This window comes from Stenella coeruleoalba (assembly GCF_951394435.1).
Source record: "Stenella coeruleoalba genome assembly, chromosome: 7".
Lineage (NCBI taxonomy): Eukaryota > Metazoa > Chordata > Mammalia > Artiodactyla > Delphinidae > Stenella > Stenella coeruleoalba.
In genome coordinates, this window is record NC_137153.1 from 103,345,122 (window position 1) to 103,372,648 (window position 27,527).

General features: G+C 54.4%; 1 protein-coding gene across 3 annotated transcripts in view; it reads left to right on the plus strand.

Moving 5' to 3' along the window:
* COL27A1 (collagen type XXVII alpha 1 chain) overlaps positions 1-27,527 on the plus strand; it is a 143,756-nt gene that overhangs the window by 101,108 nt on the left and 15,121 nt on the right. For 2 of the 3 annotated variants that reach the window (XM_079926902.1, XM_079926903.1), the window contains 20 exons: positions 360-413; positions 1,267-1,320; positions 2,495-2,548; positions 4,396-4,449; positions 8,492-8,599; positions 12,173-12,226; positions 12,338-12,445; positions 13,888-13,941; positions 14,933-14,986; positions 18,586-18,642; positions 18,832-18,885; positions 19,448-19,501; positions 19,784-19,837; positions 20,649-20,702; positions 20,785-20,892; positions 21,654-21,761; positions 22,567-22,674; positions 26,338-26,391; positions 26,881-26,943; positions 27,332-27,385. In XM_079926902.1, the coding sequence (XP_079783028.1) occupies positions 360-413; positions 1,267-1,320; positions 2,495-2,548; positions 4,396-4,449; positions 8,492-8,599; positions 12,173-12,226; positions 12,338-12,445; positions 13,888-13,941; positions 14,933-14,986; positions 18,586-18,642; positions 18,832-18,885; positions 19,448-19,501; positions 19,784-19,837; positions 20,649-20,702; positions 20,785-20,892; positions 21,654-21,761; positions 22,567-22,674; positions 26,338-26,391; positions 26,881-26,943; positions 27,332-27,385 (1,362 nt within the window). The remainder of the gene's footprint in view (positions 1-359; positions 414-1,266; positions 1,321-2,494; positions 2,549-4,395; positions 4,450-8,491; positions 8,600-12,172; positions 12,227-12,337; positions 12,446-13,887; positions 13,942-14,932; positions 14,987-18,585; positions 18,643-18,831; positions 18,886-19,447; positions 19,502-19,783; positions 19,838-20,648; positions 20,703-20,784; positions 20,893-21,653; positions 21,762-22,566; positions 22,675-26,337; positions 26,392-26,880; positions 26,944-27,331; positions 27,386-27,527) is intronic. The other variant, XM_079926904.1, reaches the window with a different exon arrangement.

A 27,527-nucleotide genomic window follows, 5' to 3' on the forward strand; every position in this document is an offset into this window, starting at 1 on the left:
CGCCCTTTTGAACAATGGACTGACCAAGACTGAGTGGGTGAAAGGTCATTCCAGGCAGAGGGGACAGAGTGAGCAAAGCTTGGGAGCCCGAAGGCTTCTGAGTAGGGGAGGCCGCCCTGGGTCTTAGGTAGGTGACTAGGAGAAGAGGCGGAGGGGTTGGTGCGAGTGCACTGGACAGGGGCTGCGGGGAGAGCTGCAGGCACCAGGACCCTCAGCGAGGGGTGGGTGAGGGCATGGGCTGCAGAGTCCTGGATTCTACGGGTTCTCTCCCTCACCCGCCTCTCCAGACTGCATTATTGAGCCTTAGACCCCAAAGAGGGCCCAGGCTGGCTTCTCCCAACTGTCTGTCTATCTTCCAGGGCCCTCAGGGACCCCAGGGGCCAATTGGCCCTCCAGGAGAGATGGGACCCAAGGTGAGTGCGGAGGACCCTTGTTCGTCCCGTGGTGCTGCTGGGGAGGTAATCAGCCCGTCCCGGCCGTCCTCCTCCAGGGCCCCTGTCCTGTGTACTGCAGAGACTGATGGGGAGAGGCCCTGGCAGAGAGGGCAGATCCACCATGATGCCGTAGGCGGAGGGGCTGGGCTCCCAATCCCGGGGGCAGCGGGTGGGATGCAGCTGTGCCAGGACCAGCATGGGGGTTGGCGGTGCCTCTTTTTCGGCACCATGGAGAGCAGCAATGCCCCCTGCCCTGACCCTGCTGGGATTTCACCCCGACACAGAGGTTTGACTGCAGAAGCAGTCCCCTTAAGATCATGCAGCGAGGAGCTTGGAAGGGGCCTCAGACACCCGTGCCTCACCCAGAGGAGAAAACAGCCCCAGGGTTTATGCAGGGGCTGCAGCCATGCCAATGGTGGTAACTCAGGATCCCTCCCGCCCTTGTCATCCTGGCCCAGCTGCAGAGAGAAGGGCAGGAATCCCTCGGCCCTGAATGCAGCATCCGTTGGCTTCCTCCTCTGTTGTTACGTGAATCATGAAATTTTCCTCCGCATGCTTGCCAATGGGCTCCTCCTGGGCAAACCACACTCATGGGGCTCCAGCAGTCCCTGGGCAGCCCCGGCGCTCAGCAGCCTGAGCCCAGTCACCCCCATCTGACTTGTCCCAACTCTAAGCTCCCAGAAGGCTGCAGCCTGCTCCCAGCTCTGTGTCTCTCACGCTGAGTGACCTCGGGCATGTCCCTTGCCGTCTCTGGGCCTGCCTCAGTTATCTCCTCCCTTACAACCAGGGCCCAGCCCTTGCTCTAGGAAGGACCAATGGCATTTTCTTGCAGGGGCTACCAGGTGCAGTGGGAGAACCAGGCCTTCCCGGGGAAGCTGGAATGAAGGTAAGGTGGGATGAAAGAAGAGAAAAATGGCTTGTTGAAACCAGCTCCCAGCTGGCGGCCCCATCGTCTCCGTGGAGGAGAAACAGGCCTTTCTTGTGCCCGGGATAATGGGTTCTCTGTGCTCCCGGCTGGGGAGCAGGGCCTGGCCATGGCCACGGCGGATGGCCCAGCCAGCCCGGAGCCCCCATCCCTGCCCCCTGTCTGGCAGTGTTTTCTCTGGCACCTGCCCCACGCTGGGACGGCCATACCTCCTGGCCTCCTGCGATACCATCTGCATTTCAGCACTGGTGCCCCTCATTACCTGCAGGGAAACAGGAGCCCATGGATCCCTGGGCTCTGGGGAGAGACCCCTCCCCGCACTGCTGTTGGAAGAGGACCTGCTCCCTGTGCAGGCCCCGGAGGCCTGGGACTGTCAGTCTTGACGTAGTTCCAGAATCCTTTGCTTGAATAGTGCAGGAAACCAGCCCATATATAAACCAGGTAGTAATGGGACGGTTCTGGCCGCGGCAGGGCTGGGGGCCCGGAGCTCCGCCTCCTCTCTGTGCCCTCAGACACAGCAGGGAGAGAGTGTAGCTTGGAAATCCCCACGTGAGAAGGACCCTTCTGGGGTCTTTTGGAGGAGCTGGGTGACATTGATTCTGGTTCATTTAGGGCCTCTTCCTTCTTTGGGTTTCTCTCCAAGGCTCTCAGGGAGGGAGAGAAAAGAAGGTGGTCAGCCTCAGAGTTGCCATCTCTGCATCCGATATTCCCTGGAGCCAAACTACCCAGCTTTGGATCCTGAATCTGTCACTTACTAGCCTCGTGAGCTCGGGCTGGTTACTTAAGCTGCAGTCCCCCTGTCTCTTCCTTTGTAAAAGAAGATATCTCTCCTGGCAGGGTTGTTGTGACAGTTAAATGTGTGAAATGAAAAGGCACTTAGAACAGCACTATGTAAGTGTGAGCTGAGCTGTGATGGTGGTGGTGATGCTGGCGGTCGTGATCCTGACCTGTCCAGGGCTTCTTGGGAACCGGGGCTCTGGTTGGCATTTTACAATTTCTCTCTGGTCCTGGGGAGAAAGAGCTTCCTCAGCTCCACTCCCCGCTCCTCCCACGTCAGAACCAGTGAGAACAAGAAGGTGAGGGCTGGGGCTGGTCCCATCCCCCCACCCATGGACTTGTGTTTGGCTTCTCCTAGGGTGACCTTGGGCCTCTGGGCACCACTGGGGAGCCGGGCCTCATCGGGCAGCGGGTAAGTCGAAGCAAATTCATTCTCCCTGGAAAGTCCCACCCCTCCCTGGCTGTCTGGAGGGGGGGAGGGCTTTACTCAGCTTCCCTGAGCCTCAGTTTCCTCAGCTGCAGAAACAGACTGAATCTCTGCAGCCTTATCCGGTCTCCCTCGGCGGGCCAGCATCTCCACAATGCAGAGGCGCTCCTCAGAGAAAAGCATTCTGTGGTCAAAATGTTTGAGATTCTGTGTGCTCGGTGTTCCCCCTTACACGTTAGCAGTAGCGTTTTCAAGGCTCTGAGAAGGCCTGCAACCAAGAAATTGGCGTTTGGGGAGGGTTAATCCACAGTCTCCAAACTTATTTGACCTCCAAGTGCTTTTATTGAAAAACACCTCTTACCATCCCTAAAACTGTTCCATGGAAGGTTATCTGAAAGGTTATCTTCCCCTTTACCAAAAGAAACCCACAGAGTTTGGCTTCCTCTGAGAAGGTTTGGGATGCCTCTGTGTCCACCTGTCTATGCTCTGTGCCTGATTTATAAGATCCCTGTCTGAATGGAGACCCCAGGGTGCTGTGAGAGATACAGAGCAGGCATCCTCTAGCATCTTTCAGATGGGGAAGGTGCAGCCCAGGAGTGAGGGGGAGTTAGTGTGGGGGGGCTTGGCTCATGGAGACACCAGGCCCCCAGTCCGACTTCTCATTTTTCCCTTTTTCCAATGCCTCATGTTACTCCCTGCCCGAAGTTAAGAGGCTCCTCAAATTGAGTTAAGACATAGAATGAGAGGAGAGGGCCACAGGGCAAGAGAGGATGAGCATGGAGCTTGAAGTCTTCAGATGGCAATCTTGTCTGTCAAGGAAGATTGAGCAGTACAGTTTCTTGGAGAGCCATGTTAAGAAGGATCCTGAGGCTCACTAGGAAAGAGAATGACGTGCAGTCACGTGATGCCACTGTGTGCCAGGCACGTCACAGCAGTGAGTAACAGAAGGCCCTGTCCTCATGGAGCCACGTTCTAGTAGATAGATTAGTGATGTCTGCCATGGGCACAAGAGGGGTGGAATCTACACACCTGTCCTCCCATCTTTGCCATTCCTGCATCTGATGACTTCTGAGGCCCCTTCCAGCTCAGATGCTGAACAGCTGTGAAAAAGCAGAGAGAGACACAAACTTAACTTGACAGCCGTTTAGATAACTGAGGCATCCGAGGGCATCTTTGGAGCTAGAAAGGCAAGCAGGGAACCTGGCTTAAGGTCAGATGGGATTCAGGGTCTTGGTATCATTCCCACACTTGCTGGCAAGAAAGTCTGAGGGATGGCCTCACTTTCCTCGTCTGAGAACTGAGATTCCACCAAGGCACTCCATGAGGGCTCACTCCAGATTCCAGGAAGAGTATATCTAATGGCTACTATCTGTGGGGTGCTTATACTGTGTCTCATAGGAACCCTTAAAAGAAGGGTTCTCATTTTCAGATGAGAAAATAGACACCCATAGGGGCTAAGGACCTCCCAGGTCCTTGTGCTTGTGGCCAGACTACCAGTGAATGGGAAGCCCAGTGGAGGCATCGAGATCTGTCTGACGTCAAAACCTTTTCAACCAGTAGGCTGCTCTACCTGCCCATTCCAACCAGCCCACCTAGACACAGGACCAGCACCTTCTAACTCGTGCAGCCCCTACCTCACCCCACCCTGCACACAGAACAGGCTGTGGCTTGGGGGTCTGCTCCACTGTTTACTGGCCGTGCCAGGCCTTCCAGGCCCCTCCTACCAGGAGATCAGGGGTTGGGGTCTTGTCCCAAGGAGGAGGAGGACGTAAAACACACTGGGACCCCCTCCCCAGTAATGTCTCCTCATCTTTCCCCACTACCCTTTCCAGGGAGAGCCAGGCCTCGAGGGTGACAGTGGCCCCGCAGGGCCCGATGGGCTGAAGGTAAGCGTCCTTCTGGTGCAGAGTCTGGGGGGAGAGAATGTTCTGGAACTGCCTTCTCCCTCTGCCCCCACTGTCCTCCCATCCAAGTCTTAAGTTTTCCCCCAGAAGCACCATGTTCCCATAAGCTCTGAGGTCAGCCCTCCTACTCCCAGGGAGGGCAGGATGGGTGGGGGTGAGCCCTGTCCAGCACCCGCCCTCTACCCTGCTCAGGCAAGACCAGGGGCCAGCCCCACCTTCCACTCCTCACTGCCACCCTTCTCCTTGAAACTGCAGCTTCTCTTGGCTCAGAGAATCCCTGCTGAATCCCTGCTCTGTGCCAGGCCCAGAGCCAGCAGCTTTGATATCTGTTATCCTCCAAACATCCTAAAAGATCAGGAGAACAAAAATAATCACCACCCATGACCCGTAGCCACTATTTACGGAGAACAAGGCACATGTGTACCAGGGACTGTGCTAAGCCCTTTGTAGGTATCATCTCAATTAGTGCTATGGGGTAAAATCTGTCTTTGGATGAGGAAACTGAGACTCGGAGAGGTTAAACCGCTTGTCCAAGGACACACTGCTAGTAATTGGCACAGGCAAGACCCAAGCCTCGGCTACCTCTCTGCACCATGCGCCCATTCTAAAGGTGAAGAAACTGAGGCTCAGGCCGAGGTGTATTCATCTACAGTCTAGCGCTGTGAGTGGAAAATCCAAAATTCAAACCCAGGGCTCACTGGCACCAAAGCATGTGGGCCTGACTCAGCCCTGCTACATTCCATAGATTCATCTGTCAGCCACAGGTGCTGGGGCCTTAAGGAGGCGCCAGGGCTCCCCTGAACCCCTGGGCAGGTTCACTCTCTGACTTACCCACCCTGGCCTAGTCCTGGACCATTAGGTGGGTTTTCCCCAGGGCTGACCTGTCAGCTGCCCAGCTCAGGATCCCAAGTGCCACATCCCAGCATTCCCTTGGTTAGCTATTGACTCTCCATGTGACCTCAGATAAGCACCCCTCTTATCTGAGCCTCTCTTGCCCCATCCCCAGACCTCCATCCACATAATTGCCCTGGGTCTGGGGCTTCCCCACCTCCCAGGATGCCTCTGTGACAAGCTCCTGTCTGGCTTCCCATCAACCTGTGTTTTGCTTGCAAGGTCGAGAGCGCCCCCTGTCTGCCATCTGTCAACCTTCTCTCACCTCCAGCCCTGCTGTATCCCAGGGTGTAACTGGGTCTGGTTCCGGAGACCCAGAGCACTTGATGGCTTCTCCACACCCTTTGCCAAATGTCTGCGTGAGTCGTGATGAATGCTGACGAACATTCTGGCTAAAATGCTTGGTGTACTCACCATCCTTGCATCACCTGCCTTAAGAGCTTTACATGAATTGACCCATTTCATCCTCCCAGTAATCCTCCGAGCTGGATTCATTACCATCCCCACTCGACAGATGAGGAAACCGAGGCACAGTGCGGGGACCTCCTTCGCTTCTGGGCAGCCACCTTTCTTCTCCTTGGAATCTTTGCTGAGGTGGGATGGGAGGGGGTCTTCCAGACTTGGGTGTCTCACACAGTCTTTCCTGCTCACTTGTCATGGCTCCTCAGCCCTGGCTGCTTCTCTCACTCCCTCCGAAGCCAGTGCCACCCTAGACCTTGGGCCGGAGTAGTCCGGCAGATGTACGGCATCCTCCCAGGTCCTTGTGTGAATCCAGGAGAGAATCTGTTTCCTTTATGATGTTTGTCCAAGCATCAGCTTCATGGTGAAACAACCTCTCGGACATGCACAGCACTTTATAGTTGATGCTGATGATGTCTTTTGAGATAACCAGCTGATGGTGGCAACAGTGGTGGTGATTCCTAGTAATAAGTAATGTTTACCCAGCGCTCGTGCACTGGATGCTAAGCTATCATTTACATGGATTAGCTCTTTCACTCCCCACAGTAACCCTTTGGTGCTTATTTTGCAAATGGGGAAACTTGCCCAAGTCACACAGCTATTGAGAGGTGGCAGCAAGATTTGAATCCACGGGTGAGGAAGGTATTGTCCCCTGAGCAGAGAACCTTGGAATTAGAAGGAACCAGAACCCAAGGTCTCATCCATGCTCTGCCGTGGACTCACATGTGGTACTAGGAAGTCTGTACCTCTCTCTGGGCCTCAGTTTCCCCATCCGTAAGTAGGAGGGTTGAGCTAGGCAACTTGTAAGGCTCCTCTGAGCACTGACAGATGTCCTGGGTTCTGGGATTCCCTAGCCCTCCACCCCCCAGACCCCATTCTGCATGGGATCCACAGGGTCGCCCACCCCAGCTGTGTGGGAGCCCAGGCTCTGGGGGTCTGGGTAGTCTCTGGAGCCTGTGCCCCTGCAGGGCCCAGGCTAGGGCCCCTCACAGAAATCCAGCCCAGCCACCTGGAATGGGCTGCCTGCCTCTGAGAGCTAGGAGAGCAGGTGGCCAGGTTGACAGGCCAGAAGGAGAATCCTGGAGCCAAGAGAGTCTGCAAGTGGGGCATCAGGGCCGGCCCCGTCTCCCTGCCAGGCTGAGTTTGGAATCTGAGAATCTCCGTGCGAAGGGACCTCAGACACCAACCTGTCCGACCCTTTCCTGGTGCCCAGATCTGCTCTGCACTGGCCCACACCTCAGCTTGGAGCTTCCCTCCCTCATCTGTGTCATCTCTGGACACCTCTCATTGGACGTCCTCCTGGACCAGAGCTAGAAACTATCCCGGCCATCCTGCGCCCCAGCTGTTCACGCCCAGAACCTGGGACCCCAGCAAGACCAGCCTGTGGGCTGTGCTCTCCGCGGTCTGGTTCCCAGGCTCCAGCTGCTTGCCCTGTGCACCGTACTCTTTCTCCTGGACGCACACCAGTTTATCAGCGTCCCTCATAAAGTGTGGCACCGGAAAACAAAAATGGCAAAGACGCTCTCTGCCTCTCTGAACCTCTCCTCTGCCCACCCCTTCCTCCTACCCTTTCCTGGGGGCCTCTCTGTACCGTCACAGCTCAGCCACCTGCAGACTGGCCACAAGCCCCAGTGGAGGTGGCCTTGTGATGGGCGCTGCCCCGCTCCTCCCCCCCCCCACTGCCCCTGCTGCACCCCCTGCTCTGCTCATGGGGCCGAGGGCAACAGCCCATGCCCCAACCTGGCACAGCCTAGCCTTCCAGAACACGGCCTGGAACGGCAAGTGCTATGTAAGCGTTCGCTGCCACCCACTCAACAGGGGGAATGTACCGCAGCCAGTGAGAATGCGAAGGATGCGGGGCAGACAGCAAAGGGAGCGCGTACTCACAGTAAACAGAGTAAGACGTTAAAAAAAAAAAATAGGTGGAAACATGCAGTGCAGTTGGATTATGCCTTTAAAGCTAAATTTACTAACTTCGTTGCTGTGGAACAGTTGTTCCACTGCTCTGAGCCTGGTATGTAGCAATCGAGACGGTTACCTTCTACTTATTATTGTAAACTGTTTGTGTAAGTGAGGGTTGAAAATACAACTCAGAAGCATGGAAAGAGTTTGTTCCAAGAGGTAGAATCGGGTGAATTTTTTCCTTTATAAAAATTTCCTTCAGCTTCTTGGGACATCCCTGGCGGTCCAGGGGTTAGGACTCCATGCTTCCACCGCAGGGGGCGTGGGTTTGATCCCTGGTCGGAGAAATAAGATCCCACATGCTGCGCGTGGGGCAGCCAAAAAGAAAAAAGAGAAGGAAAAAAAAGTTTAAAAAAATTTCCTTCGGCTTCTTAAGACTCTTGTCCTCCCAGTGTGTCTACAGCATTGGGGAGAAATCGTCCTACGCTCCCAACCTGTTTCTTTCCTGTAAACTCCACGGGGTGGGCGTGGTCAGGGTCGTCTCTTCTCTCTGAGCAGCTCCCTCCATGGCCCAGGCATGGACACTAGAAACTGTCACGTGCTGCGTGCTGTCTCTACCAGGCTGACCCTTTGGGCAGAACCATCGGGGGAATCCAGGGGCAGGTCTGCCGTGGACATCCAAATGGAGCCCTGAGGTTTGGCGCCTCTGATGGACTTGGTGACACTTATTCTCTCTTTCTCTCTCTCCCCTCCTCATGCCTTTTCAACCCAGGGGGACAGGGGTGACCCTGGGCCCGACGGTGAACGTGGCGAGAAGGGCCAGGAGGGACTGAAGGGTGAGGACGGGCCGCCTGGCCCCCCTGGCATCACTGGCGTCCGGGTGAGTGTGCACAGCTGTGTGCCAGCACTTGGGACTCCTGGGTGAGAATAACACTTGGGCCTGTTCAGGCAGTTGGGTGGGAGGTCTTTTGACTGCTGCTGCCAGAGGGTCTTGTGCTGTGATCCTTCCTTCACATGAGAGTTTCACGGAGAACCAACCTGACTGTGTCCCTCCCCGGCCTAACCTTCCCACGCCTCCCGAGTGCCCACAGGAATAACATCGGTCTCCTTAGCCTGGTTGCCATGCCCTGCACAAACCTGGCCCCTGCTGACCTCGTCCTGCCCACCCCCACATTCAGCCACACTAAACTTAGCAGGAGAGGCACTGGCCCACTTCTCCATCAGCAGCTTGCTGTGTGACCTTTCACTTGCCCTTGCCCTCTCTGGGCCGCACCCTTGGTATGATGAAGGATTTGGAAGAATGTGCACTGAGATCATTTTGAGGTCCAGTGTTGCAGGGGCTCTTTCTCAGTGAACTTTTGAGCATCATGACTGTGGAATGGGCAGCAACATGTGGCAGAAATAGCCCTGACCCAGAGTCCAAAGGCTGGGTTCTTGCTCGAGCACCCACTGTCAACGTGACTTTGAGCACATCACTGCCTCTCTCTGAGCCTTGTTTTTTTTTCATCTGAAGAGTTGATGAAACTTTGGATAGGAAAGCACTTTATAAAATGCACCAGAAATATAAAAAATTATCTTTATGAATTTGGAGGAGCAAGTGACTGGAAGCCGGTGGTGGCGGTGATGGTGATGGTGGCGATAGAAGTGATGATGGTGGTGTTAGGGTGGTAGTGACGGTGGTGGTATTATTGTTGGTGATGGTGGTGGCAGTGGCAGTGCTGTGACAGTGGCTCTGGTGATGGGGATGGTGCTGGCGGTGGTGGTAGCAGTGTTTACGTCTGTATTTTGCTGTCACTGCCAGTCCTCATACACTGGAACTGGAAAGAGGTTCGCTGGGGCCAGACTGAGTGTGTGCCAGGTGACAGAGGTGATGAGAGGCCTGTATTTGAGTCTCTTTGGCATCAGGGCTGCAGAACAAGAATCTCCCACTCTGTGGCCTGGAAACAGTGAAGGATTTAAAAATAGAATTTTATGAGCCATCAAAGCCTTTCCAGAAATACATCTGTATGGATGGGGGCCCAGCAAAGGTCTTCATTCTGGCCGCACAGCCTCACCCAACTGGGTGCTCTAGCCCTTATTCAGGGTTTCCCTCACCATCGGGGATGCTCTCAGCTGGAGAGGAGCTGTCAGAACAAGCGGCCAGCCGGCTGCCCGGTCCTGGGGGAGACTTCTGTCTCCCTGACCCTGTACTGAATTCTTGGTCACTGACTTGCTTCTCCTTCTGACAAGGGATCAGCCATTGCAATCACCTCATTCTGCTGGTAAATGCCACCAGCTCCTGTAATCATGATTCACAACTGCCCAAACAGGACCAGCCTAGGAAAAGGGGTGTCCCAGAAAGTAAGAATCCACATTTCATTCTACCTAGCTGGGTGACCCGTTGACAGGGTCTTCATCCCCCTGAGCCTGTTTCTTTAGCTCTAACATAAATAATCCCTTCCTCCCAGCCCTGTGGCCAGAATTGGATGAGATATGATACGGAGTTCGGACATCGTGTCTGGCTCATCGTTGGGGCCATGATGATTAGTTAGCATTTAATTACTGGAGGAGCAAAAGACCTTGAGATTGTCAAGTCCAATGCTGTCTGGTAGAAACAGAATAGGAGTTGCATGTGTAATTTAAAATCTTCTAATAGTTATATTTTTAAAAAGTAAAAAGAAATAGGTAAAATTCATTTTAATAATATATTTAGCACAATCTATCCAAAATACTAACATATCAACGTGTGATCAATGTAAAAAATCATTAATAAGCTATTTTGCGTACTTTTTTTTTGTAAGTCTTTGAAATCCAGTGTGTCACTTACACTTAGAGCACATCTCAATTCAGATGCTATATTTTCACTGGAAATACTTGAGCTGTATTTAGATTTCATAAAACATACAATTGAAAATGTAGATGCATATCCCAAGTTGTTCCAAAAATGTTAGAAGTTTTCCAGTCATTGAATTACCAGTTTTAAAATTTAAAGTTAATTAAAATTTAATTGATTAAAAATCCAGTTCCTCAGTCACAATAGCCACATTTCAAGTGCCCAGCAGCCACGTGTGGCTAGGGGCTACCATATTGGACAGTGCAAGGTTAGTTCAAGACCTTCATATTAGAGGTGGGGAAACTGAGGCACAGAGAAAGGGAGGGACTTGTCCGGGGTCACGTGAAGACTTAAGCACCAGGATGCAGGGCACTCTGTGCTTGGTCCTTTCAGGGTCACTGTTCTTCCTACCCCTCCTCCATCACAATTAGTCAGTACTTCCTCTTAGAGTGCAATGCCTATTCCAAGGTGAGATTATCACCTCCCTCATCCTATAGCATGTGCCTCTGTTAATGAAGCCAAAGGGATTAAATCAAACCAGCTCTTTAGTGCTTACCAAGAACATAGATATTTTTCCCAGCTCCCTTTGAGGTTTAGGCTTTGAGGGGACTGTCCTCTGCAGGCAGTCTGGATGTCCCTTCAGGTCAGAAACACTGCCTGCCCTACCCACTACATCCCAGCCCAGTGGGGCCTGGGGTAAGGACTCTCTTCTCTCGCTCTTGCGCTCTCATCTCTCTTGCACTCCCTCGCGCACACTTACACTCACTCAGCCCCAGTGAACTGAGTTTCCCTGACAACTGTGGAGACAGTTGGGCCCCCTGGGGCAAGGCAGGGGAGAGCAGCACTTTGGGATGCCTTTGGGGGAGGGAGCAGAGTGGCCTCTCAGAGGGAGTGGCCTGGGTGCCCCAGTGGGAGAGTAGGGAAGGCTGGCTGACCTTCCTGTCACAACGAGCCACTTTGAGGAACCCCTCCAGCCTCAACCCCTGAGGGAGGGGGCCCTGTCAGTGGGACATGGCCTCAGGGATTGTCAGAAGTGACACACAACATCTCAGAGATAAGGGCATACCTAGGAAACCCCTCCTGCCTGCCTGTCATCAGTGGGCACCCTGGACACAGAATCAGACAGATCTGCAGTTGAATCAGGGATCTGCCTTGGACCAGCAGGACCCTGGGCAAGTCGATTCACCTTTAGGAACCTAGGCTGTCACCATATACAGGAGGGGCTCCGAATGGGGCCTGAGGCTCAGGGTGGCTAGAAGGGTGGGACAGTGCCTGGCACATGGAGAGGGCTCAGTGCAGAGAGCTGCTCCCATTGGGACAGCCTGGGCACCAGCAGGAACCATGACAACAGTGATTTATCGAGCACTTATTTACCATGGACCAGGCACCTTGCAAGCATGATACTGTATCACCAGGTTGAATCCTCAGCTCTGTGAGGCCAGTACAACCACTGCCCCCACTTTGCAAAGACATAGACCACAGGGGGTGTGGTCATGCTCAAGTTCACACGGGTATTGAGTGCAGAATCAGTCTGAACCCAGGCGGTCTGCTTCCAGAGCGAGCGCTCCGATACACTGTGGATCTGCCTCCGTATTCTCTCAGTTCTCATCTTTCTCTCTCTTTCCCTCCTTTTCCTTCCAGGGTCCTGAAGGAAAACCAGGGAAGCAAGGCGAGAAGGGCCGCATGGGAGCCAAGGTAGGATTCCCCCGCCTCCTGCTTGAGTCCACCATGTCCCTGCCCTGCAGCCCCCACCCTTCCCTCCCCTCTGCTGGGGCCTGCTGACAGCCTGTCTCTCCTCTACTGCAGGGTGCCAAGGGCTACCAAGGACAGCTGGGTGAGATGGGCGTCCCTGGAGACCCCGGACCCCCTGGCACCCCAGGCCCTAAAGGGTCCCGGGGCAGCCTGGGACCAACGGTGAGAACTCTCTGGGTGGATGGGGTAGGGGTCGGGCATGGAGCAGAGGGGGCCGAGGGCAGAGAGGAAAGCATCGCCCGCCTCAGCTCTCAGCCAGACGCCTGTGTCCACAGTCCCAGCCACTTCTTTGGAATCACGGATCCCTCTGGGACCTACAGAAGCTATAGCCCCTCTCCCTGGAAAAGTACACACAACACAGTATTTCTGGCGATTTGAAGGGGTCTTTGGGTCTTCTGAAGCCCTTTATAACCCCCTATTATCAAGCCCTGCTACTGGGGTGTAGAGAGGGGACCAGACCCTTGGGAGGATTTTTATTGAACAAGGAGTTTTCCCACTGGAAAGAGGTTCATGGGGGTCACGGTGAAGCTGCTGCAGATCCCTGGGTGGCTCTGAGGGGGGCCCGGCCCGTTGCCGGCCTGCCCTGAAGGGAGGGTCCCTGAGGGGTTTTACTGCTGCAGGGAGAGGAGGGCCCCAACAGGAAGCAAGGGAGGGGGCAGACGCGGCTGATGCAGTGTCTCTGAGCTGCCAGTGCGTACCAGTTAACAGCTGTGCTGGTCTGTGGCACTTGTAAGATTCCGTGGTGTAAATGTTCCTACGGTGGCTGATGTCAAGCTGCCAATGCGATGTTTTTTGTTTTTTGGGGTTTTTTTTGCGGTACGCGGGCCTCTCACTGCTGTGGCCTCTCCCGTTGCGGAGCACAGGCTCCGGACGCGCAGGCCCAGCGGCCATGGCTCTCGGGCCCAGCCGCTCCGCGGCACGTGGGATCTTCCCGGACCGCGGCACGAACCCGTGTCCCCTGCATTGGCAGGCGGACTCTCAACCACTGCGCCACCAGGGAAGCCCCAATGCGACGTTATTGAACGCAGACTTGGGAGGGGATGGGTAAGAGGGCTCCATGATCTGGTATAGTCGGCCCCCGAATCCGCGGGTTCCCATCGGCAGAGGGGCCTGGAACCGATCCCCTGCAGATTCTGGACACCCAGGGACGACTGTGTTTCCGCCACACAGATTCAACAAACGGAAATAACCTCATGAGCATAGATAACAGTAAAGTGTAGGAAAATAACTAGGAAGGGATGAGTTTTGAACATTTGTCGTCTATGTTTTTAATATAATTAATTGATTTATCTGTAAGTTCATGTAATTTAATTTTTCACCATGGTTTTGTTTAATAATTGGCTCACAAAATTGGGGAAAATTTAGCAATTGGCTCTCATGAACCACTGGAGCTGGAAGAAGGAAGGGCTGGGGGGGGAGGAATGCTCCGGAGAGGAGGGGACAGATGCCACTTGCTCTCCACCTGACTCTCCGGCCTGGGTTCTGGGCAGAGTGGATGTGCCAGGCTGCTGGGCTGAACTGGGCTGGAGCCTGCGGGAGAGAGTGCCCGCGTTCCTGCCGTGAGAGCGGCGCTCTGTACCAACGTGGGTCTTCTCCTCTCGTAGGGTGCTCCAGGACGGATGGGGGCCCAAGGAGAACCGGGACTGGCTGGTTACGATGTAAGGAAATGTCACCTCCCCCTCTCCGGAACTCTGCCCTGCAGGCCTGGACTCAGGCCACCTCGGCTGCCGCGCCCACCTCCTCCTAGCTGAGGGCTGGCCCTCGGGCCACTGCAGGCAGATTCACGGTCCCCTTCGCCCCAGGGAACACCTGGGCCCACAGACCGGGGTGGGGTCGAGAACCACCTGTGGGCCAGGCAGGGGTGGGGTGGACAGAGGAGGACCTCCCCGCCAATCCCCGGCCTCGCCGAGTCCTTCCTTCCCGCGGTGGGTGCCGCGCACACCTCGTGTCTGAGCTTCACCGCTGCTCTCTGTGGAAGGGGTGGGTCTTAGCCCATTTTCACATCCAAGTTGGCAACTCCCCCCTTAGAGGCTGCTGAGCCAAAGCCATGTTACACGTCTGGGAGCCTAGGCCTCAGCGAGGCACGGGGCTTGCTCAGAGAAGGAAACAGGCTCGGGGAGGCTAAGGAATGTGTGTGCGAGGCCTGACAGCTTAAGTTTGAAGGTGAGATCCAGTGTCTGAAAGAGATACTGCAGGGAGGGGAGGAGAAGCAGAGGGCAAAGGAGAGGGAGACTGGAGAGTGGGTGCGGGAGCCCAAGGGAGAAGTCTGCATGGGCAGTTCTCACCCCGGCCTGGGGAAGCCCTCTGAGGCAAGCATTTTGCCCCCTGCCTCTGCCGCATCCCAGAAGACACAGCTGGTTCTCGCGAGATCTGGTCCCAGGTCTGCCCCAAGATGGCGTGGGCAGAGCCTTCAGCCACTCAGGCGGACACCCCTTAGGGTGTGTCTGGGACCGACATGGCATGTCTGGGAGGCCAGGGCTCAGAGAGGCACACGGCCTGCTCAGATTCACACGGCGAGGTGGGACAGAGCCGGGACCTGATCGCACAGCCCAGGGTGTTTCCATCTTTGAGTTCTTGTCCTTCATCACCTCTCCCTCCCGACTCCTCCCTCCCCCATGCTCTCACCTCCTGCCGTCTTGTTTCCTGCAGGGACACAAAGGCATCATGGGACCCCTCGGACCTCCTGGACCAAAGGGCGAAAAGGTGGGTGTCTGGTCCTGGGCGGCAGCTGCTTCCTCATATCCGGGGTTGGCAGGGGCAAGCCCCTGGGCCACTGCGGCTGGGCTAGCGTGGGTTCACGGCAGGCTCATCCCTGCTCACGCCTTGGCCAGCTAGGAGGCCAGTGTCACCCCAGCTGTGGCCGGCAGGCAGGAGCCATTAGACCTACATTCAGCACAGGTATATTGGGTGCCTGGCACCAGAACAAACATGGACGCAGTTCCTGCCTTCCTGGAGCTTCTGGTTGAGCCAGGGGAGATGGACGTCAGTCATGTAACAATGCCATGCCATCATCTGTGTGAACATGGGCATTGAAGCCTCACTTGTGAACGAGATCACCCAGTGAGAGCCAGGAGGGAGCTTACGATGGAGAGTGAGAAGTACCTGCATTTCGAGGCCAGGAACCGCCCAGGCGGAGGGAAGACGTGTCCAGGTGCCATGCCTTGGCTCCAGATTCGGTAGAGGACAGGAACTGGTAGAAGGAACCTTGCTGATCACCGTGGCCCGCCTCACTATGCAGGTGGGAATGCGGGGGCCCAGAAGTTTGAGGGTCACATTGCAAGGCAGCACCAAGCTGGCCCAGGACCCAAGTCTCTGATTCCTACATTAGTGGCTCTGAGCCCCTCCTTCCTTCCCTCCCCCTTCCCCTGATGGGTCAGCTGGAACGGGCTCCTAGCAGGCGCCCCACTGCTGTCTCTTCGCCCCCCTGCTCACCAACCCGCCTTTCTTTTGCTGAGTCAGCTCCCCACTAACTACATCTCGCTGTTGGGTGAATCACCCTGGCCTGGTTTGCCGTCCAGCTGGCCCCTTCCTCCTGCTTGGAGAACAGATCTGCAATCAGAGTTGGCCACAGGCTCTGACACATCCCACAGGAAGCTGCAGAAAGTGTCTCTCAGAACCCCGAGTCCCTCCTCGGCCCTCACGGTCTGCCGGGGCTGGTGTAGGAGGGATTAACAGGGAGCCTGAAACAAGAGGGTGCCTGCACTCTGGGTCGTCTGCATCCCCAGAAGCAGTTCTTGTGGCTGCTGAGAACTGGACACTAACCCCAGATCTGCCCTGATTCTGGGCCTTGGGCAGGGCCCCAGCGTTCCCCGAGCCTTGGTTGCCTCATCTGTTAAGTGGATGGGTACCTCGGGAACACGAGGCTAAGGAGGACATCACATACATGTCAGCCAGATGCACTTTCTGACATAAGTATTATTATGAGTGAGAGCATCATTCATCTGCTAACCAACAGGTATTTATGGATTTATAATGATTTATTTAGTATGTTCTCGGCCCTGAGCTAGGGGCTGTGGAATGATGCCCTAAAGAGCTCAAAAGTAAAAATACTCACAGGACTGAATAACGACAGCTGGATGGAGCTTGGCGGCAGGTGTGGGGGGTGGGGAGAGAGCAGGTTCCTGGGGAAGACCCCCGAAGCAAAGCTCTCCAGCCAGGATTTCTCCATAACCATTACCATGACCCTGGCACAGAAGTGTAAGGGTCCCGCTTGACAGGTGGGGAAACTGAGTCTCCACGACGCTTCAGGACTAGCTCAGGATCACTGGGCGGTGTGGCAGGACCAGATCCAGACTCTGTCCGATGCCAGGCCTTGCTTTTCCAGCCAGAAACAGACACTTAGATGAGCCAATATATTGTTCAACTTGGAATTTCCCTGTGGGGCATGTGTCTGTCTCCAAAGGTGGCGGCCAGAGGGACTGGGGAAATGGGATAAGACTCTGAGAACAAGGAGAAAGATGGGGAATGGGGGGACCCCGCCAGCTTTCAGGTGCTGAAAAATGCATCCCCAAACTTCAGCCACATGTGGGGGAGGGGGGAGATCTGTAGAGCTGGCTTTTGGCCTAGACATCCCCTTGAGTCTTGTGTGGCCTTGGTTAAGACCCTTCCTTCCCTGGGCCTCATTTTCTCCATCTGTAAAATGGGACCAGTGGTCACAGCAGCATAGAGGTGCTATATGGAGTTCATGAAACCATGTATGAAACATACTTCATGAAGTACCTGGCACATGGAACACACTAGGTAAACACTGCCCCCTTCCCCGACACCCCCCAGCCCAGCTATCTCCCTCCACCGTGGGATGGAGCCCCGGGACAAAGAGCCATAGAGAGTGGTCAGGGAGGAAAGGGAATCCCCACTCCTTGGGCCACCCACCCCCCCTTCCCGGGTACGACTGGTTCTAGGCCTCGGGCCAAGTCCCTCATGCCTTCGATCTCTGCCCACAAGAGCCACAGAGGCCCTGGGCCAAGGCGTACAGCCACCAGCCCTCTGGACTGATTCGGGCCTGGGACAGGCTCCAGTCCCAGGGATGGCTCTCCTCTCCCCTGCCTCTCAGGCCTCCCCTTCAATCCCTGCCAACAGCGAGGGGGCTCGGAGGTGCCCTGGCTTGAGCCCCCTGCCCAGAATGCACCCCCATGGGAGGTGACACTAATTGTCTGGGGCTGGAACGTTCTGGGCCCTGAGGTTCTGCCACTTGCTGTCCTGCTTACACCTTCCTTGTAGCTGACACGTGGTGTCCAGCCACCTGTCCTGTGGGTAGCCCAGGGCCCGGCGTGGCCTGCCGCAGCCCAAGGACCTCGGCTCTAAGCTCTGCTCCTCCGGCGGTCTTCCTGACCACCTCCATGCCACACAGCCTCCCTGCTGTTATTATTGTCAACAACAGCAATTTCTACTGAGCCCCTACTCTGTGTGCAGCAGCACGCCTTTGCTCACTGGGTCCTCGGAGCAGTGCTGCGAGGCATGACAATCCCGTTTTGCAGATAGGAAACTGTCATATGAACAAGACCTGCAAGTTAGCCGACTGCTGAGTGCCGTCTGGGGCAGCCCAGGGCATTCTCTGGGGCTCCCATCAAGGGTTGGACGTTTGTCCTGAAGCTGGTTCTCAGCCCACTTTCTCCCAGCAAGGGTCAGAGAAAGGGAACTGTGTCATTGGGGGCTGAATGACTGAGCAGCTCACACCATCTCTTTGTGCCTCAGTGTCCTCATCTGTAAAATGGGGAGAATGATATCACTTACTTTGTAGCGTTGTTGGGAGGATTCAGTGAGTGCCTGTGTGCGGCCGTGGCAGTGCCCATGCCTGCCAGCTGTTGGAATTATTGTCACTGCTGAGGACCATGCAGGGACTTCTGCGTCATTTCATGGAATTCCCCTCCACTCCACATGGGTATTGCCATTGTCCCCTTCACCCCTCCTCACTCTGATTCCGCAGCTGAGAAAAAGCTCTGAGATGGGAACAGACCTGTTGAAGGTCTAGGCAGCTGGTCCCCTGCAAAGCTGGGTGTGACCGAGGTCTCTGCTTAGCTACCCCGTCTGACAGCCGCAGGGCATCGGCCTGGCGGTGTCCAGCAGCGGGGAGGGTAAAGAGCCCTGTTCTGTGTTCTGCATTCCTGGTTCCATGCCCAGGTCTGCCTTTGACCCCACATCTTCCCCTTCCCTCTCTGGCCTCAGTCTTTCTGTCTGTAACCCTAAGTCGGCTGGACCTCATCTCTGATGAAGGCCCTTTTGGCCTCAGTGCAGAGTGTCTGGAATTCCCAGAATTCACCAGGAGCAGGAGGTTTGTCCTAAAGCTAGTTTTGTGTCCACAGGGGGAGCAGGGTGAGGATGGCACGGCCGAGGGGCACCCCGGGCCACCTGGAGATCGGGTAAGACCCCCATCCCCACTGTCCATCCCGTGGACCAATGCCAGGGTGGAGCCCCAACCTGGGAGGGGGCGGGGAAACTGAGCAGGGGTGAGGCTGCTGCGAGCTTCACGAGGTTGTGGCCTAGGAGGCCCAGGTGTGGCATCCCCTGCACCCAGTGGCCCATTTTTCATTGTTGTCCTTGTCGTTTAGGGCCCTGTGGGTGATCGAGGAGACCGCGGGGAGCCAGGGGACTCTGGATACCCGGTAAGTATCGGAGCTCCTACCTGCTGGCAGCACCGGGAGTGTTATAAGAGGGCCTTCCTTGGCCTCTGTTTCCTGCAACCTAGAATTAGAACAGCCTTTGCCAGGAAACAGGCCCGTCCTTCCACCATTAGTGCCCAGGCTTTAAGCACAACCCTCCCCCTCCCTGCAAGGGCTCAGGGCGTAGTTCATGCTGAAAGGGGAAGGGTCTGAGATCTTTCCTGAGGGAGGGAGAGGATGGGCGGGGGAGGGAGACCTCTCCCCTCCAAGAACCTCAGTGTCCCCATCTGTGGCCGAGAACAGCTCTCCCAACAGAAGCAGTGTGAACAAGCCACTGAATGAGCACCAGAACCCCCCCCCAAGCTCCGCCCACCTGCCAGCCCCCTAGGCTCTTCACCGCCCCACCCTCATCCTCCCTGGCAGGGTCATTATTTCACCCATTTTGCAGATGAGGGTGCTGAGACTCGGGGACAATGACACATGGCTAGGAAGAACAAGGGCTTTCTGGGGTCCTCCCCCCCCCCCCCAGAATGAGCCCCCTCACCTGTCTCTCCTTGACTTCCAGGGACAGGAGGGTGTACAAGGCCTCCGGGGAAATCCAGGCCAGCAGGGCCAACCCGTGAGTGGTGCTTGCTGTCCCATCCCCCTCCTGCCCTGAGGGGGGCGGTAGAGGAGCAGCGGGGTGATTAAAGAACTGGGCCTTTTAAAGCTTAAAGGGACCCTCCCTGCAGGAGCGCCTGGGGCAGCCCATTCTGGTTTCTCCTGCCCTGACCCTGGGGGCACCCCCAGAGCCTGCACCCCCAAACCCCTCCCCACACCTCCCCCCTCCAGGCGGAGACTGGCCACCCTCCCCAGGAGAGAATCCTGGGGCTGCCTTGCGTCATCTCACCTTGGTTTGCAGGGGCATCCGGGACCCCGGGGACGGCCGGGCCCCAAAGGATCGAAAGGGGACGAGGTAAGAGGCCCTGCCGTCCACAGGGAAGGGAAAGAGACTGGCCCAGGCACACAGCACACGGGAGGGAGGGCTGGGGGTGCTGTGAGAAAGAGAGGGAACCACAGGGAGGGGCCCTGCAGGGTGTGGCCTGGCCAAGATCCCTTAAAACAGCCTGAGGGAGGGGGGATGACCAGCCCCATTTATAGGGCCTCCCGGAGGGAGACCACCTGTCAGGTCAGCCAGCGGTATTTGAACCCAGGGCTGTCAAGATCCAAAGCTGGCCTCTCTTTCCACGGTGCCACACTGTAGAAAGAGAAAACTGGGAGAAGTGAAGTGAGGGGGTGTGGAGGAAGACACGGGGCTGGTGATGCCCGTGGAAGAGTTCAGAGGCGGTGGAGAGGAGTTTCATGCCTTGTACCCAGGGCTCCTGCATCTGCCTCCACTGAGGCTGGGCCAAGGCTGCCTTAATGCCCTCAACTTCCCCCCAGGGGTGCACCCCTCCACCCGCAGAGCCACCCCTCACCCCTCAGGGATAGCCAAACCCATGGGGATTAAATAGACCAGCCAGCCGTGGGCTTCGCTCCCACCAGGAAGTTGCCAGGGTCCGGAGCCTCTGCAGCAGGGCTGCCAGTGAGGGCCCAGGACCCAGGGTTAGTGACAGCCTCGACCTTGGGCTTCTGAGTCAGGCTGCTTGGGCGCATTTGCAGATTCAGATGCCAAGGCCCAAGAAGTGGAGGGGCAGGGCCCGGCCACAGAAGGGCCCCCTTCCAGAGCGCCTAGTGTTCTGCACCTCCTCCAGGAAGCCCTCATCACGTGCCCCTTGATTTTTCAGGGACCAAAGGGAAAGCAAGGCAAGGCTGGGGGACCAGGACGGAGGGGTATCCAGGTGAGTGACTCCCAGCTTCTCCTCTCCCACCCTCCTCCCTGCCCTCCCCAGAAGCCCTCACCAGCTTCTCATTTACCGCCAGGGCCTGCAGGGGCTGCCGGGGCCTCGGGGCGTGGTGGGGAGACAGGGCCCCGAGGGTGTCGCTGGACCAGATGGGCTTCCTGGCCGGGACGGTCAAGCAGGACAGCAGGTGAGCAGGACTTGGGGTTAAGAGACAGTGTCTCCATTTGAGATGAGGTGTGTGCGTGGTGGGGTGCCGTAGGCCATGGGCCAGGAGGAGCGCATTTGGAAACTTGGATGGGCAGAACCAGCATATCCAGAAGCCTCCTGCATGGGCAATGGCCTCATCCCTTGGGACCTGGGACCTGGGACTATGGCCCATCTCACTGTCTCTCCTCCATGCCAGTACCCAGAGGGTCATGCCCTGTCCAGCAAATAGAGCTTCCGGTTTTTAAGACCCTTCCCTTCCCCACCCATTTGTCCCGCTGGTCCAGCCATCCTCACACACAGGCAGTATGACCTCCATCCCTCAGTTTAACCTCCAGCTTCACCCAGGGTTCACCCAGGTTTTTGTTTTGTTTCGTTTTGCTTTGTTTTTTCTTTGGCTACGTTGGGTCTTCGTTGTTGCACGCGGGCTTTCTCTAGTTGCAGAGAGCGGGGTCTACTCTTGGTTGTAGTGCGCGGGCTTCTCATTGCGGTGGCTTCTCTTGTTGTGGAGCACGGGCTCTAGGCGCACGGGCTCAGTAGTTGTGGCACATGGGCTTAGTTGCTCCGTGGCATGTGGGATCTTCCCGGACCAGGGCTCGAACCCATGTCCCCTGCACTGGCAGGCAGATTCTTAACCACTGTGCCACCAGGGAAGCCCTTCACCCAGGTTTTGAGTCATCCTGCCTCCTTGGCTGCCTATTTCCTGAAACATGAAAAATCCTCCTCTGCCCTCTTTCTTCACAGGGGGAGCAGGGAGACGATGGGGACCCTGGCCCCATGGGCCCTGCTGGGAAGAGAGGAAATCCAGGTGTGGCTGGCTTGCCTGGAGCACAGGGGCCCCCAGGATTCAAGGTCAGACACTTGTTAATCCCCTTACCCGCCCTCCACCCTTTCTGCCTTGGTACTAACTATAATGACACCGACTGCAGTGCTGATGTGAGCGCCCATGTCCCAGGGCCTGTGTGAAAATGGAGTCGTCTTTCTCAGGGGTCCCTCCCCAAGCTTAAACTTGACTTAAAGGATAGTTTATCCAGGGAGCTTGACACTGTCAACTATTTGTTGAGTTGTCCATGGGCGCCCTCTTGTGGGTCTTTGTGGAACAGTGCATGTTGCTGGCTCTGAGACCCTCCAAAGGCATCTTTTTAGAAAGTTTCCTTGAGTGGTGGCGGAGGCAGCCAGGAGTCAGTCTGAGCCCAGGGCTAGACACTGAAGGGAAGATTGAAACGAATGAATCAAACGGGGCTCTCGCCCTCTCTGAGCTTGAGGTTTAGTTGGAGAGAGGTTGGAACCCTCCATAAAGACAGCTGGCAGAGGGAGAGATGGCCTTGGCCCGTGGAGGATTTAAATGAGCAAGGAGGGCCAGCGTGAATGGAAGTGTGGAGGTGGGGACTGCATGGTCTGTTGGGAAGAAACAATGAAGAGGAGAGGCGTGTGGGAGAGTGGACGGAAAGTGGCCCTTGAATGCCAGAGTAAGAAAAGAGACTTTCCCCTTAAGGAGGATGAAGTTTTGAGCACCCCTCCGCCACCCCCCAGGCCTATGCCTGTTGCCCCAGCACCCGGAGATGTTAACTGACCCTGTGGAATGGTTGTTCAGCGCCTCCCCTCTCCTCGAGCCATTTTCTCCTTTTGATTGGTCATCTTGGTGTATTTCTTTAAGGGTGAAAGTGGGTTACCCGGGCAGCTGGGTCCCCCTGGCAAACGAGGGACGGAAGGCGGAACGGGGCTTCCTGGGAACCAGGGGGAGCCTGGATCCAAAGGCCAGCCGGTGAGTGAGCCCCAGGGAACACACGTGTTCACACACACAGACCCAGAAGCCACCTTCCTGCTCTGTGACGAGGGCAGACCAATACCCTCTGTGGGCACAGATACCATTCTGCCTCCCCTGCGTGCAGGCTTGGGGGTGGAAAAAAGCTGAGAAATGAGATATGAGCGGTCCCTTCAGAATGAGGAGAGGTGATTCCAACCAGAAGTCTAAATAGCCTTCAACAGCCTTGTATCTATTAGAGAAATTGCATCTGTAGTTTAAAAACTTCCCACAAAGGCTCAGATGACTTCACTGGTAAATGCTAGTAATTGTTTATGGAAGAAAAAAATACCAGTTCTGCATAAACTCTTCCAGAAAATTGAAGAGGAGGAATATTTCCCAACACATTCTATGAGGTTAGCATTACCTTGATGTCAATGCCAGATGAGGACATTACAAGAAAAGAAAACTACAGACCAATATACCTCATAACTATAGATACAAAAATTGTCAATACAATTTTAGAAAAATGAATCTAAGAATACATTAAAAGGATTGTACATCAAGATCAAGTGAGGTTTATCCCAGGAATGCAAGGATGGTATAACATTTGAAAGTAAATCAATGTAATTCAGCATATTAGCAAGTGAAAAAAGAAAACCCAGTTAATCATCTCAGTAGGTACAAGAAAAGTAATGGATAAAATCCAACTCCATTTCTGATAAAATTTCTCAACAAACTTGGTAGACCAAGGAACTCTCTCAACTTGATAAAGGGCATCCATGAAAAATCTATATTTAACATCATACTTAATAGTGAATGACTGGGACTTCCCTGGTGGTGTAGTGGATAAGACTCCACACTCCCAATGCAGGGGGCCCGGGTTTGATCCCTGGTCAGGGAGCTAGATCCCACATGCATGCCGCAGCTAAGAGTACACATGCTACAACTAAGGAGCCAGCGTGCCTCAACTAAGGAGCCGGCAAGCTGCAACTAAGGAGCCTGCCTGCCACAACTAAGACCTGACCCAACCGAAAAAAAAAAAAATAGTGAATGACTGAATTCTTTCTCCCAAAGAGCAGAAACGAGTCAAAGATATCTGTTCTCACTACTTCTATTCAACATTGTATTGGCAGTTCTAGCCAATGCAGTGAGGCAAGAAAAGTAAATAAAAACATTCATATCAAAAAGGAAGACATGAAACTTTTCATCTGTAGACAAAATGGTTGTCTACCTAGAAAACCCAATAGAATCTACAATAAAGCTGCTAGAATAAGGGAGTTTTAGCAAGATAGCAGGACACCAGCTCAATATACTCAAAGGACTTGTATGTGCTAGCAAGAAGCAATCAGAATTGGAAATCTAAAGAGCAATACTATTTACAATAGCATAAAAATATGAAATCCTTAGAGATACACATGACAATAGGTGTATAAGACATGTACACTGAAAAACTATAAAGCATTGTTGAGATAAATTGAGGAAGATCTAAATAAATGGAGATATTTACTATGTTTATTGGTCAAAAAACTCAATATTGTTAAGATGTCAATTTTCCTCATGTTGGTCTATAGATTCAACACAATCCCAATCAAAATCCCATCAGGTTTTTCTTGTAGAAAATAACAAGCTAATTCTAAAATTCATTTGGAAATGCAAAAGACCTAGAATAACCAAAACAACTTGGAAAAAGAAGAACAAAGTTGAAGGACTAACAGTAGTTGATTTCAAGACTTACAAAGCTACAGGAATCAAGAAGGTATGGTATTGCCATAAATATACTAACGGATCAAAGGAACAGAAAAAAGAGTCCAGAAATGTATTCATTCATATACAGACAACTGATCTTTGACATAGGTGCAAAAGTAATTCAGTGGATACGGAATAGTGTTTTCCAGCAATGGCTCCAGAACAATGCAGAACTTCATACTGTGTACAAAAATTAACTCAACATGGATCATACACCTAAAAATAAAACCAAAAGGGCTAAAACTTCTACAAGAAAGTGTACAAGAAAATCTTTGAGACCTTGGGTTATAAAAAGATTTCTTAGAAATGACACCAAAAGCATGATGCATAAAAGAAAATCTGATAAATTGGACATAATGAAATTTAAAACTTTTGCTTCTCAAAAGGACACTGTTAAGAGAATGAAAAGATAAGACACATACTAGGAGAAAGTGCAAAGCATATGTCTCGTAAAGAATTTATAGCCAGAATATATAAAGAACACTCAAAACTCAATAGTAAGAAAATAAGCAGCCCAATTTTAAAAATTAGACAAAAGGTTCGAGTAGACACTTCAAAGAAGCTATACAGATGGCAGATAAGCACATGAAAAGATCAATATCATGAATCATTAGGCAAATGCTCATTATAACCACAATGAGATGCTACTGCACACCTTTGAATTTGAATGGAGAAAATTTTTAAAGGCTGATCGTACTGATCCTTGGCAAGGATGTGGAGCAATGAGAAGTCTCGTACTCTGCTAATAGGAATGTAAAATTGTACAACCACTTCGGAAAACAGTTGAGCAGTTTCTTTAAAAGTTAAGCAACAGGGCTTCCCTGGTGGCGCAGTGGTTGAGAGTCCGCCTGCCGATGCCGGGGACATGGGTTCGTGCCCCGGTCTGGGAGGACCCCACATGCCGCAGAGCGGCTGGGCCCGTGAGCCATGGCCGCTGAGCCTGCGCGTCCGGAGCCTGTGCTCCGCAATGGGAGAGGCCACAACAGTGAGAAGCCCACGTACCGCGGGAAAAAAAAAAGTTAAGCAATATGGGCTTCCCTGGTGGTGCAGTGGTTGAGAATCCGCCTGCCAATGCAGGGGACACGAGTTCGATCCCCTGGTCTGGGAAGATCCCACATGCCATGGAGCAACAAAACCCGTGCGCCACAACTACTGAACCTGTGCTCTAGAGCCCGTGAGCCACAACTACTGAGCCCGCGCTCCATGAAGCCACACGCCTAGAGCCCTTGCTCCACAACGAGGGAAGCCACTGCAGTGAGAAGCCCGCGCGCCGCAACGAAGAGTAGCCCCCGCTCGCTACAACTAGAGAAAGCCCGCACACAGCAACGAAGACCCAACACAGTCAAAAATAAATTAAAAAAAAAAAAAAGTTAAGCAACAACGAACCATATAACGCAGGCCTCCGGAATTATAACCTTATCTGAATCTAGCACACTCCACAACATCTGTGTGACTTTGAGCAGGTTCCTGCCCTCTCTGAGTCTTTATTTCCTGGTCTGTGAATAGGCACATTGTGTCTCCCCAGGCTGATGTGGGAACACACATGCACGGTGGTGCATGCAAAGTGCCTGACACATGGCAGGCCCTCAGTTTTTAGGGGTTACTTTGAGGGGCCCATTCCTCAGTAGAGCCTTTGGGATGGGTTGGGAAGTCTACAGGTCCTTCCACTGTCTTCCTTGAAGACCTGGGACAGGAGATCCTGAGTGCTCTAGAGCATCCCCTGTGGAAGGCCTGAGCTGGCCTCCACTTTCCCATTTGACAGAGGGCACGGGCTCCTGCCCCGCTGGAGTCCAGGCTGACCTGGTGTCTGCTCTGTGAGCCATTCACACTCATCTGATCGCTTCGAGGTGGAGTGGCTGATATCCCTGCAAGAAGGCAGGCCCAGGGGTCCTGCATGACTGCCCAGGCACCCTTCTCATCCTGTTCTCCCCACAGGGTGACTCTGGTGAGATGGGATTCCCAGGAATGGCTGGCCTCTTCGGACCCAAGGTACAGATTCCCATTCTACACTGTTCCTCTTGGGGTCCCATCCATCCACCTCCTTGTTCATTTATTCATTTATTCACTCAACAAATATTTCTTGAGCATTAGCAGCGTGGGCTGCAACACAGCCAGGGTCTAGCATGAACACCTGTGTCTCCCAGCACTCACATTCCAGCAGACCTGGGTTCTAAACCCAGCTCCACAATTCAACTGCTCTGTGCCTCAAGCAAGTTACTCGGTCTCTCCAAGCCTCAGTTTTCTCATCTATAAAATGGGTATAATAACAGCAAAGGGTTGTTACAATTAAGACCAGAGACCCACACCATTTAGCACCGAGCCAGCTCTCTGGCACATTTGTTACTCTTCCTGGAGCCTCTCGGGTGAGGCGTCTCTTGACAAGGAGGGCAAAGGTTGGCCAGACCTCGGGTGGCAGAGCGCTGGAGCCCTCGCCCAGTGGCCGCCCAGACACAGCAGCCCTTCCTCTGCCTTCTGCAGGGCCCCCCAGGAGACATTGGCTTCAAAGGCATCCAGGGCCCTCGGGGGCCTCCTGGCTTGATGGTGAGTCGTCTCCCTGTCTATCCCAGCAGGGACAGTTATCCGAGGCCCAAGGCTGGCCAGCCATCAGCCGGGGGGCCGCCACTCCTCCTGTTCCTTCGGCATCGAGCCCCTCTGCCCACAATCTTCACTCCTGTTTCCATACCTTTGCTCATGCCGTTCCTGCCAGCTGGGCTGCCATCCTTTCCCCTTTCACTGCTCCCCCCGTCCACTGGTGGCCCCCCCCACAAGGCACATAGGACGGGCTCAGGAGACGCATGGCCTGGCCCCCTTGAGGACGTCTCCCTTCCATCCCCTTGGGACACTCAGGCTGCCCTCTACCCTCCTGTCCCTGTGACTGTATTCCCCAGGCTCTGGGACAAGGACACACAAGCCTTTCTCTCTCCTTTAGGGGAAGGAAGGCATCATTGGGCCCCTAGGATTCCTGGGACCTTCAGGACGCCAGGTATGTGCAGGGGGCTGGCCAGGAACACCGCTGGGGCGAGACTGTCTCTGTGACCCAGGGCCAGTCTGAGCCTCAGTTTCCCCATCTGGGACGTGGGGCTTCCCCTCTGAGCCCCCTCTCACTGGGCCATGGTTTATTGCAG